The sequence below is a fragment of the Cyprinus carpio genome, chromosome A14 (genome assembly GCF_018340385.1).
Source record: "Cyprinus carpio isolate SPL01 chromosome A14, ASM1834038v1, whole genome shotgun sequence".
NCBI lineage: Eukaryota > Metazoa > Chordata > Actinopteri > Cypriniformes > Cyprinidae > Cyprinus > Cyprinus carpio.
Window position 1 is genome coordinate 30,095,552 of NC_056585.1, and position 11,388 is coordinate 30,106,939.

The window sequence follows — 11,388 nt, forward strand, 5'->3', positions numbered from 1 at the left end:
CGACAATATTTGTCTTTTAGAGCGTACTGGTAGAGGTTATTTAACAACAAAATCCACTGACATAAAATATCCATAAGCATTTACAAACGCCTTTCATCTGTATTTAAATTCATTTATTCATATTTATTGCATATATTCCATTATCTCTGCATGATAATAGCCTACAGCATAGATTTTTACTTGCTCTGTACCGTTTTGTTTAGAACAGTATTAAGTCCAAATTATGATATTATGAATGCAATTTTAAGCATAAGTTTATCGTTAACAAACAAGGTATAAGAAGCTATAATAGTATGCATCTGGAAGGGATTTATTAACAATGTTACATATCGTTCAACACAGTATGAGTTCATTGAGTAAATAGAAAATACAACATGAAAAAAAAAAAAACTATTCTCATCACAACAAATATTTCACTTCTGTTTTGAGTAAAAAACTATGGGTCCTATGAGAGGAAAAAGATTCCTAAGAATGGATGAATAAGCATTCTATTTGTTTTTAATAAGAAACAATCTTCTGTAAATGTCTTTGTACACAAAGTATTTCACACCCGGTTATAAGGAGCCTAGCATAACAAAATAGAGTTATCTGCGTTGATAGACTGTTGGAATTGAAACAGAGGTGATTATTAATATATATATATAAAAAACACACACACACAGTGAATAATGAGTAGACGGTTTCTAAATAATAATAAATACGAAATTTTAACTTTAAAATATCATTGCAATGCGTTAAATGTGCTTTGCTTTGAAGTTCTGGCTGCAAGTCAGTGATTTTGGAGTCGATAAAGGCAGAGGCATGTGGTAAGAAGCTAAAAGAAGATACAAAAAGTTAAAAGAATTATGAAGAATGAGGTCTTTTGAGTGCTGTGGGTTTCTAGTTAAGGTCTAGTAGATTCTCATGAACACTGAATAACATTATGTGTTGTAATGACATTGATGCTGCTTGAACTGCTCAGTATCACTGAATGTTTGGTTGCACTGAGAGCAGTGTTGAGAGTTTCGTAGAGGTGGGAGTTTCACCATTATATCACTAATGTGGGTGTGCTGATGCCGTTTGAGGTATTCCACTCGACTGAAACGTTTCCCACACGTCCCGCACTCATACGGTCTTTCACCAGTGTGGATGCGCTGGTGCCTCTCCAGGTTCCCGAGACGACTGAAGCTGCGGCCGCACTGCGGACACCTGTGGGGCCGCTCACCTGTGTGAACCAGCTGATGGCGCTCGAGGGATCGCGATGAGTGCGTGAAGCGTTTGCCGCAGAGAGTTCGCAGTGGTGCGGCTGCTCGCCCGTCTGGATGCATTCGTGGCTCTTAAGGCTCCAGGCGTGGCCGAATGCTCTCCCGCACACGGAGCACTGATAGGGCCGCTCCTCTGCTGCAGGGCAAGAGTGTTTCATGAGGTCAGATGTGGAACTGAAGCCACTGCCGCAGCGTGCGCAGAAGTGCAGCATGTCCCGCTCTCTCCTCCTGACTCCTCTTCCTTGTTGGCAGGGGCTGTTGGGAGTTGTAGTTCAGCAGGGTCTGCTCTATGTGACGAGGATGACATTGCCTGCTGAGAGCTACATAAACCATCTAGTCCGATGAACGCCACACCTTCAGATCCACACGTCTCTTGAGACGGGCTACCCAAGCCAGACTCCGCCTCCTCACGTTCACGCTCCGCCTTGAGGGCCGTCTCAAGTCCGCTGAGCTCGTCTCCACCGGGCATTGGTTCCTCTGACAAGGCTGGCTGCTCCTCCCACACTTCAGCAGCAGTGGATTCAGGACCAGCAGAAGCAGGGCCCATTTCTCCTGCAAACAGAAATGAGATATATCAGATACAAGAACAATTTTACATCAAAATTAAAATGCTTTTCAAAGGACTCTCTTATGTTCACCAAGGCTGCATTTATTTGTTCAGAAATAGTAAAAATATTAATATTATTGTGAAATATTATTACTACAGTTTTCTGCTTGGAAGTATTTTCAAATGCAGTTTATTGGTGTGATGGCAAAGCTGAATTTATACACTTTTCTTTTACATTAGCAGTTCATAGTGGCCACAGCTGTCAAGCTCCCAAAAACAAACAAGAAAGTATCAATACAATGGCTTTGTGTGCAAAACGAAAACTTAATTCATCAACCCTTCCAAACCGGTTAGATTTTTTTTCTGCAGAACTTTTTAAATATTTTTATTAAGCAAACGGTTTTAGTTCCCACTGACTTCTATTGTATAGACAAAAAATGCAATGGAAGTTAAAGGGATTCAAAACTGTTTGGTTAACAACAATATCTGGGGGTCTTTCATGTTCCCCAGAAGAAAAATTAAGTCATACAGGTTTGGAATGTTGTGAAGGGGAGTAAATAAATTTTCATTTTTGCGTGAACTATTCCTTTAATGTAAAACTAGTCACCTTTTTTGGAACTTGACAGTCGTGGGTCCAATGTACTGTTAATATATGAAAAACTGAGTACAGTTTTCAAAATTTCTCCTTGCGTTTCACTGAAAAAAAACAACACATATTTGAATAACTAATGACAGAATTGTGTTCTTCAAGTTAACAATTCCTTTAACTGTTCATGCTCACAATCACAGAAATTATTAGCTGTTTTCCTGAACAAAGCACTGCAGTGCTCACCGTGGGTGGGACTGGGGGAGGGAGGGCTGCTTTCAGTTTGGTTCATCTGTAGAGCCTCTTGTAACAGCCTCAGGGAGTCTGATCTGTAGCCTTCCACCTTTATCCATCATCCCACAGAAGCAGAAAGAACGAGAACATAAGGTGTAAAATAAATTCTCTTTGCTCACATTAAAATATTTCTTTTAAAACAGATAAACATTTAGGCAGACATGAGGTGATAGTAACCTTATGTTACATATGTGCTGTTATTATAACATTTAAACTTGTTTTAGTGCAATAAAGGGGTTTATTTTGATTGACAAGTAAACAGGTAGTCCTTTAGTGATGCGAACATATGTGTTTCTGACTACTTGTGATTTGAGCAACTGAATGATAAAATGCATTGACCTTGTTCACACTGGTAATTAACACTATCTACTCGTGATCTAATCACCCATACAGATGTTGAAATCAGATGTAAATGTGGTCTTACAGTATTAAGTCAACAAAGACATGCATATTTTTAGAAATATAAGTTATAGTTCACCCAAAAATGAAAATCGATTCATCCGTCATTAATTATCACCCTCTCGAAGATATTTTGAAGAATGTAGGTAATAAAACAGTTGATGGTCACTATTGACATCCACTGTATTTTTTACCATCAAATGTTTGGTTAACCACATTCTTTAAATGATTTTCAGTAGTGTTCAGCAGAAGAAAGAAATTCGCACCAGTTTGGAATAACTTGATGGTGAATGAATGATGACAATTTTTCATTTTGGGTGAACAATCCCTTTAAATATCATAATGTCAATACAGAGGAAAAGACAGGGGGGGAAAGTGAATTGTTATTACTATAATTCTTGGGTTGTAATGTTTGCCACAGTTTTTGCACTTTCAAAATCGACCAAAATATACACTTTCAAATCAGTTTGCATTTGCACAAAGGGGTTTTTCTTTTCAGGTCCTTCTCCTGTCCATAGCTCTCTGTATGTCCTCTCTCCCCTCCGCTCCCTGCAGCTGTTTCCTCACATCCGATTGGCTACTCACCTCCTCTTTAATGCTGGCCACCTCATTCCTCTCCCCAGAGACACATATCCTTTCCTCCTCCTCCTCCCCACCTCCACCTCCTCCAGTTGGCAGATGGACCCGGAACACGTCCCTCCTGTCATCCCTCACTCCTCCAGTCCCCTCCTCCCACGCATCAGCACTCCACTCCTTCCCCTGCTTGCCTCCTGAGAGAGAAAGATGGGAGGGGGAGAGAGGAGAGAGGAGAACAGGAGGGGGAGGGAGGAATGCAAAAGAGGAGGAGAGGAAGGAAAAAGAAACCTGAGAACTGAGGAGCAGGTCGCCATTATGGTTTCCCACTCAAAGGCAGAAAAAATGCAGGATAAAACAACAGCATCACACAATGAATGCAAGTTGCAGAGTGCGCTTACTTTGGAGATCTGTTCTGCGCGCTTTGCGCACCGTGTCGTCCGCGCCAAGCAGACCCGCCGCGCGCCGACTGGCCGCCCAGCCCATGCCATATTTGCGCTCGTTTCTCAGTTTATTCTCAGTCAGCCTTAGCCTCAATTTCAACGCTTCGTTCTCTTTTCTGTTCAGCGAGATTTCCACCAGGTAGTCGTTCACTGTGTCCTGGAAGAGTTTGGTGATCTCGCACACTGATGCGCGGACCAAACTGTCCATGACAGCAGTCAGGTGCGCTTGAAAGGTCTTGACTGATTCCGCCATGGTTTCACTAGTTTTCAGTCGAACAAATAATAAATTATGTTGTCCCCAATAAAACTATGTTACGCCATATATCAACACTAGTCACACTTCATGGTTTTACGCATCCGCTTTGCAATATCAACACTTAATTTAATTGCGCATACTGTTATAATAACCTGACATTAACTGTGGCAACGTCTGTCACCCGAAGTAACCCAACTTTGTACAAAGCCAATGGAATGAACCCTGTTCCTCTATGTGCTCGCGACCACACAAATCAAACCCTCAAATGATGAAACTCCACTCCAGATGACTGCACAAATATAGTCGACGGCTAAAAAAGATCCGTGCTCATGTTTACGAGTGTTTATGCGCTAAAAGCGGCACAGTTTCACCGAGTCGCGACCACCCCTCTCAACTCAAGAGGTTTTAATTCTCGCCTACAATATTATTTCCGGATGTCGCTTTCTGCGCGTGCGCACAGCTACCGTAATCACCGTAAAAGTGGACCTACAAAATGTTTGGCTAGCTAGCTTTGGCTACCCTGTTGGTAGATTTTCTTTTAAAGGGGTCATATGATGCTGCTAAAAAGAACATTATTTTTTTTTTGTATTTGGTGTAATGAAATGTGTTTTGCATGCGTTTTAAGGTATCCAAAAAAAAAAAAAAAAAAAAAAACATTTTCCTCCACATACTGTACATTATTGTTGCTCCTCTATGCCCCGCCTTCTGAAACACGTGGATTTTCACAAGGCTCATCTCTCTGAAAAGCGAGGTGTGCTGTGATTGGCCAGCTATCCAGCGCGTTGTGATTGGCCGAATGCCACAAGTGTGTGACAGAAATGTTACGCCTCTTAACATACTGTGATGCCTTGTCCGGCCGGAGCGACGAGACAAACATAAAACCCATTATAAACATGATATAAACATGATTTAGTCGTGTCTAGTCGTGTCTTCTTTTGGAAGGCAAAAACAAAGTAGTTTCGCTTTCTCAACAATCACTCCACTGACAGTTATTTAACAGAATTCTGAAGAATACCAATGTTTTGCAAGAAAATAAATATTCTTGCTGCCATTGTCAAATATGTCCAAAAAGTATTTTTAAAGAAACCCCAAAACATATCTTTTTACTGCAGCCAGCAAATATTTTTTCTCAATTATTACTGTCGTCTTTTATTATAATTGTATTTTTTATGCATGTAATGTATAATAATTTTCTCTTTTACTATAAAGTGAGTTTCATTTTAATCTTATATTAATTATGGTATTTTTAATGTGAAGTACTTGGTAATATAAGTTATTATTAATAATAATAACGTTGATTATGTAAATGTTTCAGCAGTTTTTCATGGGGGATCTTAACAATGTGAAATGTCTGCTGTGTTTTTCATTCCACTGGCATTTCTTACAATTATTTACCATAGAAATTACTTATTTCTACAGTATTTCAGTAGAAATTAAAAGTTTGTTTTCTCTAGTAGGTTGTTATTTATATTGTTGTATAATATTGTACTCAATGGCATAATACTGTTTATTGAAATAATAATACTTATGTATAATTATGTAAAAAACGAAGCGTAATTAGTCACGTGTAATTTAGGGCTCAGGTAACGGTCTTTGGTTGTGCCATGCTTCTGCATCATGCACTTCTAGGGACGCATGCGCCAGCCGAGCAACTGTGGTATGCTAACGGGGCTGCACTCTCATATGGTGTTTTACGGTAGCATAGAAGAAGTACTGGCATCACAGTTACCTTATTCAACCCGCGCTCACATCTGGATACATTCTTGAAGGTGTCTGATCCTTCCAGCGTGCACTATTTTGCAGTAAGAGTTGTCTCTCTGTTGCAGTCATGCCGATATTCGTTGTGAACACAAATGTGGCCAAGGACGCGGTTCCTGCTGAGCTGCTCTCGGAGGCCACGCAGCAGCTCGCCAAAGCGATGGGCAAACCCGCGCAGGTGAGCACACTGCATTTCTCACATGTCCCACAAATCGTATGACTTTTTATATTAGTCTGCTTAGAATATGAAAATGTAACCGTAAATCATTAATCTCGATATAATGAAAAATACAAGAGACTTAATCTACAGTTATCCTTTTAGCTGTCGCTAAAGTCTGGATTTTTCATGGTCTTAAACTTAAAGAGATCTATATACATCATTTGTCTCGATTTAAGCTTAAGTAGTGATGGGAAGTCTGACTAATTTCCGCGAATCATGCTTTTCAACGAATCACGTGACCGCGTTATCCCAGATCCCACGTGTGACAGAGTATACTTGAGTCAAACGTTACAAAAAATCCATATGCAGGCACCTTTTGCTTTTTATTAAGTACTAAAGTATTACATTAATGTGTATTTCAGTTCAGTGTTTTGGTGCCGTATTGATTCATAAAAAACAATGTCATTTGTAAGGTTATAATAAACCAGGGATTCTCAAATCTGGCCCACGAGATCCAGTTTCCAGCAGAGTTTAGATCTAACCCTAATCAAACATATCTGAGCATGCTAATCAGTGTCTTCAGGGTCATTAGAAAATCACAGGTAGGTGAGTTTGATCAGTGTTGGAGCTAAACTCTGCAGAGCACTGGCCCTCCAGGACAAGATTTGAGGAACCCTGTAATAAACCAAATTACATTACACCAGTGGTTTTCACTCCTGTTCCTCTGGACCCACTGCTCTGCACATTTTGCATGTCTTCCTTGTCTGACGCACTCATTTGAGTTCATGGTGCTCCTTCCTAATGAGCTGATGATCTGAATCTGGTGTGTAAATTAGGGAGACGTGCAGAGCTGTGGGTCCCCAGGGACAAGATTTGAAAACCACTGCATTACACCATACTAAAATTATTTTTATTGTGAAAATTGGGTCTGTTAGTTGACTCGAGAAGTGCTTGGACCGACTCAGTCAGATTTTTGGATAAATCTTTTAGATCTGTTTTTGAAAAAATCCTGTTCAGAGGAACTGCATCATTAACTATGTACCCTTGTGTCTTTCTATTTGTATTGCTATGTGACAGTACATCGCCATACACATCATCCCGGATCAGATGATGATGTTTGGGGGCAAAGGGGATCCGTGCGCACTCTGCTCTCTCACCAGCATCGGAAAGATTGGGGGGGCACAAAATAAGCAATACTCCAAACTTCTAATGGGACTGCTCAACAAACACCTTGGAATTTCACCTGACAGGTAAATCCATACATTACAGCTGGCTACATTATTTTGCACAAATTGAGTTTCAGCTTGTAAATTTTGAAATACATTTCAGTTGTTATTATGCATTTGCATGCATATTAAATAAGATATACTCTTCATATTATGCTTTGTGTGTGCATGTCATATGCAATTATTTTTATTAAAACCTTGTATTGTTTTTCAGGATCTATATAACTTTGTTGATATGGATGCAGCCAATGTGGCTTGGAACAGTAGCACCTTTGGATAAAGAATATGGATTTATGGCCTGATATAAGGCTGCAGTTTCGATTCCAGCTCTATTCAGAGAAAAGCTTTTGGAAGAATAATGCTCTCAGTCGATTAAGTCTCAACACACAGCACTTACTGCTTACAGCAGACAATATCTTGCTTTGCAATAAAGTTTTTTCTTTAAACTACTGAGGTGTCAAAGGTTTTGTTGTACATGCCTCTTTAAAGCACATGTTAAGGGAAATCATAATGATGCCAAAAGGATTGTATTGGTTACAGCCTATAAAATTAAATATTAGGAATTAACCGAAATATCCAAAAAGTAAACCACAACATACTGGGCATATGAAAATCTTGTTTTAGGCTTATCTTAATATTGAAGTCTTAATTTATGTGCTAATAAGCCTTCAGTCACACCAGGGTACAATACTGACCTGTTTCTGTAATTTGATTTTATAAATAGCCTAGCAAAAACATAATTTTGAGAAATCAGCACAAAAAGGAAATGCATTTCTCAAAAGTAAAATTACAAAAGGCCCAGTGGTGATATACTCTAGACTTTATTTTTTACTCAGCAAAATTAGCATTATAATAATGCACATAAACAGTATAAAAGTGATTAACCAAACATTAACAGTGAGTACAGAGACAGGAACTACAGTAGCAATGTAAAAATAATCATGTCAGAAAAAGAACATGAAAAAGAGAGTTTAACAGAAGAAACAAGGCGAGGTCAATTATCCAGTCTGGAACAACAGAGCCGATCATCCGAAAACAGACGGGGAGATTTTCCCATTAGTCCATTTACATCATTATGCATCCAGTGTCCAGGAACAAAGACGACTGACTAGAGGGAGAAAATAAATGAGGAAAGTTAATTTTACTGCCATTTACAAAGCTATTATAAATTAAGGAGCAACAGACTCACCGGTCTCCTTATAACCTCTACTCGCTCTTCAACGCTTCCTTCAGAGCAGAAACCACTTCAGCTGGATCAGGAAACTTTAGTTTGCGTGGAGGACCCTTCTTAATGCCAGACCACAAAACAACCTCTGCTCAAGAGAAAGAAATACAGAGGCAGCATATAGAAATAATTCTTTGGACAACAATAAAATGCAATATTGTTACTCAGTGATGCAGGCATCTGAATACTGGTTGGGTTCTTTCCATGGCAGTCTAACCTTTTGTCTCCCTCCATCAGTATGATCTCAAAGCTGTTCCTCCGAGGTTTCTGAGGATTGAGCACCACACAAAGTTCAGGGTGCGAAGCTGCAAGTGCCTCACGCACACCTTCAGCATTCCGCCCATAAACCCGTCAGCTTTTGCTATGCAAAAAAGTCAGAACATGATTCAAATATAAGGGAGTCTCATATGTATTTAACTTTAGGGGGTATTTTTCACCTCTTTAATGTTGTTATTAAATATAAAAAAAAGCATCCATAAATAATTCACAAAAATTGTTACACAATAAACAGTGCATGAACACATTTTCAGCGTGTCCTCACCAATGCTCAATGACGACCCTTTGTCCTGTTTCTTCATCTTTTTTGTCAACTCCATCAAGTTTTTCTTTCTTCTCCTCCACTGCAGCTGTTTCTGCATCCACGTCAGTCTTACGCTTCCTTCCACGACCTGCATATTAAAGTGCATCACAGAGTTTCAGTTTTGCATATAAAGGATGATTATATAACCGGGGGAGAGGATATTTATTTGGTTGTTTTTGCATTTCAAGGATTTTATAAAAGACATAGCCTCCTAATGTGAAATGTATAATCACTGAGATTGTAAGGCGTGACCAAACACAAGCAGAATGACTCCCACTGAAGAAACAAAACGTAACAAATACGAAAACTCATAATGCAACATATTTATATATAAGGCTACTGAGGATATTTAATAATTACTGGTTAACAGAAACTCACTCCGTTATAGACTACTACTACACAAATGTTTCAAAACGTGTAACGCACCTGATTTGGCTCGAGTCGCCATTTCTGCAACACATGAGGTGAAGAGAGTTTAGCTGGTTATATCACTGAAGAAAAAAAGAAAGTGAGACGGACACTGCCACCTTTTGGTGTGGAAAGTTTCTTGTCTGGAATGTGAAGAAATATAAGTCGTCTTTGTACAGTCTCACGAAATCAATTTTTGTAGTTGGCGTGTGTAAAATATTGAAAAAATCCCGGTATTGGGGTATCATGGATTATACATTGTTTATTTGTTTTAATATGATAGATAATGAGAAGAGTTACTTTATGAGAATTGAGAGTTCTTATCTTTAAGAACTACAAATATCAAAATTGAAATGAATAAATGAAATACAGAAATGTATTTATTTATTTTGCATTTTTTATAATACTGTACCTAACAGAAAACTGAGAAATGATAAAACTAGCACTTTCCTTTATATATTTTCTTAAGATCAAAGTTAATTTCATTACAGCACAGTTAATGTACAGACTTAAAAAAATGAAAATGTGTTTAAACTTTTAATTAGTGGTAACAGTACAGTACAGTACAGTTCTAAATGCTTGAAACTGAATAGGATATGACAGCAGAGACAGAGAAAATTGTGGAAAAGAGGAGGAATGGGGACAGTCACCGTCAGCTAACAGCTCTGATATGATTAGACCGTCAGTTCTGTGATAAAGCACAAACAGACAACACAAATAATAAAGGAATATTTTTGGAATTCTAAAATCATACTTACCTGATCACTCACGTGCTATATCAGTTAGCGTCTGAAGGACAAACTGTTATGAAGGACAAACAGATAAACACCACGTCAAACCTCAGATTTTACAAAAGAACACATTAAATAAGCTGTCACAAATGTATAATGTTGCTGCTCCATTTTGTCAGCGATTTTTAAGACTGGGCTACATTTTAAGCATCCCTTTTCCCTTTTCAACAGTCTAAATGTAATGTTTTATGTTTTAACAGTTAAATCTGATCACCACCAGAGGTCATTACCGCCCAACTAATGGTCTGAGAAACGATCATCATACAGTCTAAGATTATAGAAAGAGGACTTTGCTACAGTTCACAGACATAGGCCTATCAAACTTCAAAAATCCAGACCTTTTAATTCATTTACAGTGTTAAATGCGGTGGATAGTGTGTGATTTCGTAGCAGCAAATCCCGATAAATGAAAAAGAATATGTATATACAGATAAAAATAATTTTTAACTATAGAAAAGTAATACGAAAGTTTAAATAAATCTATCTGTAGAAAAAATTACAAAATTACAAATACTGTAGAACACGCGCTGATTCTGTAATGTGCGTCATACTCTGAAACATCATTATGGAGCTGGAGCGCAGATGGAATCTTTAAATCAAAGACAAAGCATAGAATATAAATACATTAAAAAAAAAAACATAAATGAAAATTAAATAAAATAAATAAACCGACATACTGGAACACATTCATTGAACAAATCGTCAACAGCCTTCATGGCTTTCTTGTTTTTCCTGTTTTGCTATTTTTTAAGTTTTATTTTTATATATTTGCTATTTTTAAATCTAAAATGTGTGACGATAGAAATAGAATATTTTATAGAAAATATTCTATATAGAATATTTTATTCCTTCAATTTCTTTTTAAGTGCATCACCACATCCATCCACATTCATTTTTA

The 11,388-nt window shown here is 38.1% G+C and overlaps 2 protein-coding genes and 1 pseudogene across 2 annotated transcripts; 1 reads left to right on the forward strand and 2 right to left on the reverse strand.

Moving 5' to 3' along the window:
• Positions 1–98: 98 nt before the first annotated feature.
• LOC109102593 lies at positions 99–4,779 on the reverse strand (annotated as a pseudogene).
• A 1,217-nt stretch (positions 4,780–5,996) lies between these two features.
• On the forward strand, positions 5,997–7,935 carry mif (macrophage migration inhibitory factor). The gene is given in 4 exon segments (XM_019115984.2): positions 5,997–6,278; positions 7,338–7,510; positions 7,701–7,705; positions 7,708–7,935. Coding segments are annotated over 4 exon segments (345 nt in total). The 5' UTR covers positions 5,997–6,170; the 3' UTR covers positions 7,767–7,935.
• A 353-nt stretch (positions 7,936–8,288) lies between these two features.
• LOC109065595 (selenoprotein H) lies at positions 8,289–9,855 on the reverse strand. Its single transcript, XM_042770509.1, has 5 exons — positions 9,718–9,855; positions 9,253–9,379; positions 8,921–9,072; positions 8,676–8,802; positions 8,289–8,594 (listed from the first exon to the last, which is right to left on the reverse strand). Exons 1-4 carry the CDS (start codon positions 9,737–9,739, stop codon positions 8,693–8,695), a joined length of 411 nt encoding a protein of 136 aa, XP_042626443.1. The 5' UTR covers positions 9,740–9,855; the 3' UTR covers positions 8,289–8,594; positions 8,676–8,692.
• Positions 9,856–11,388: the final 1,533 nt, after the last annotated feature.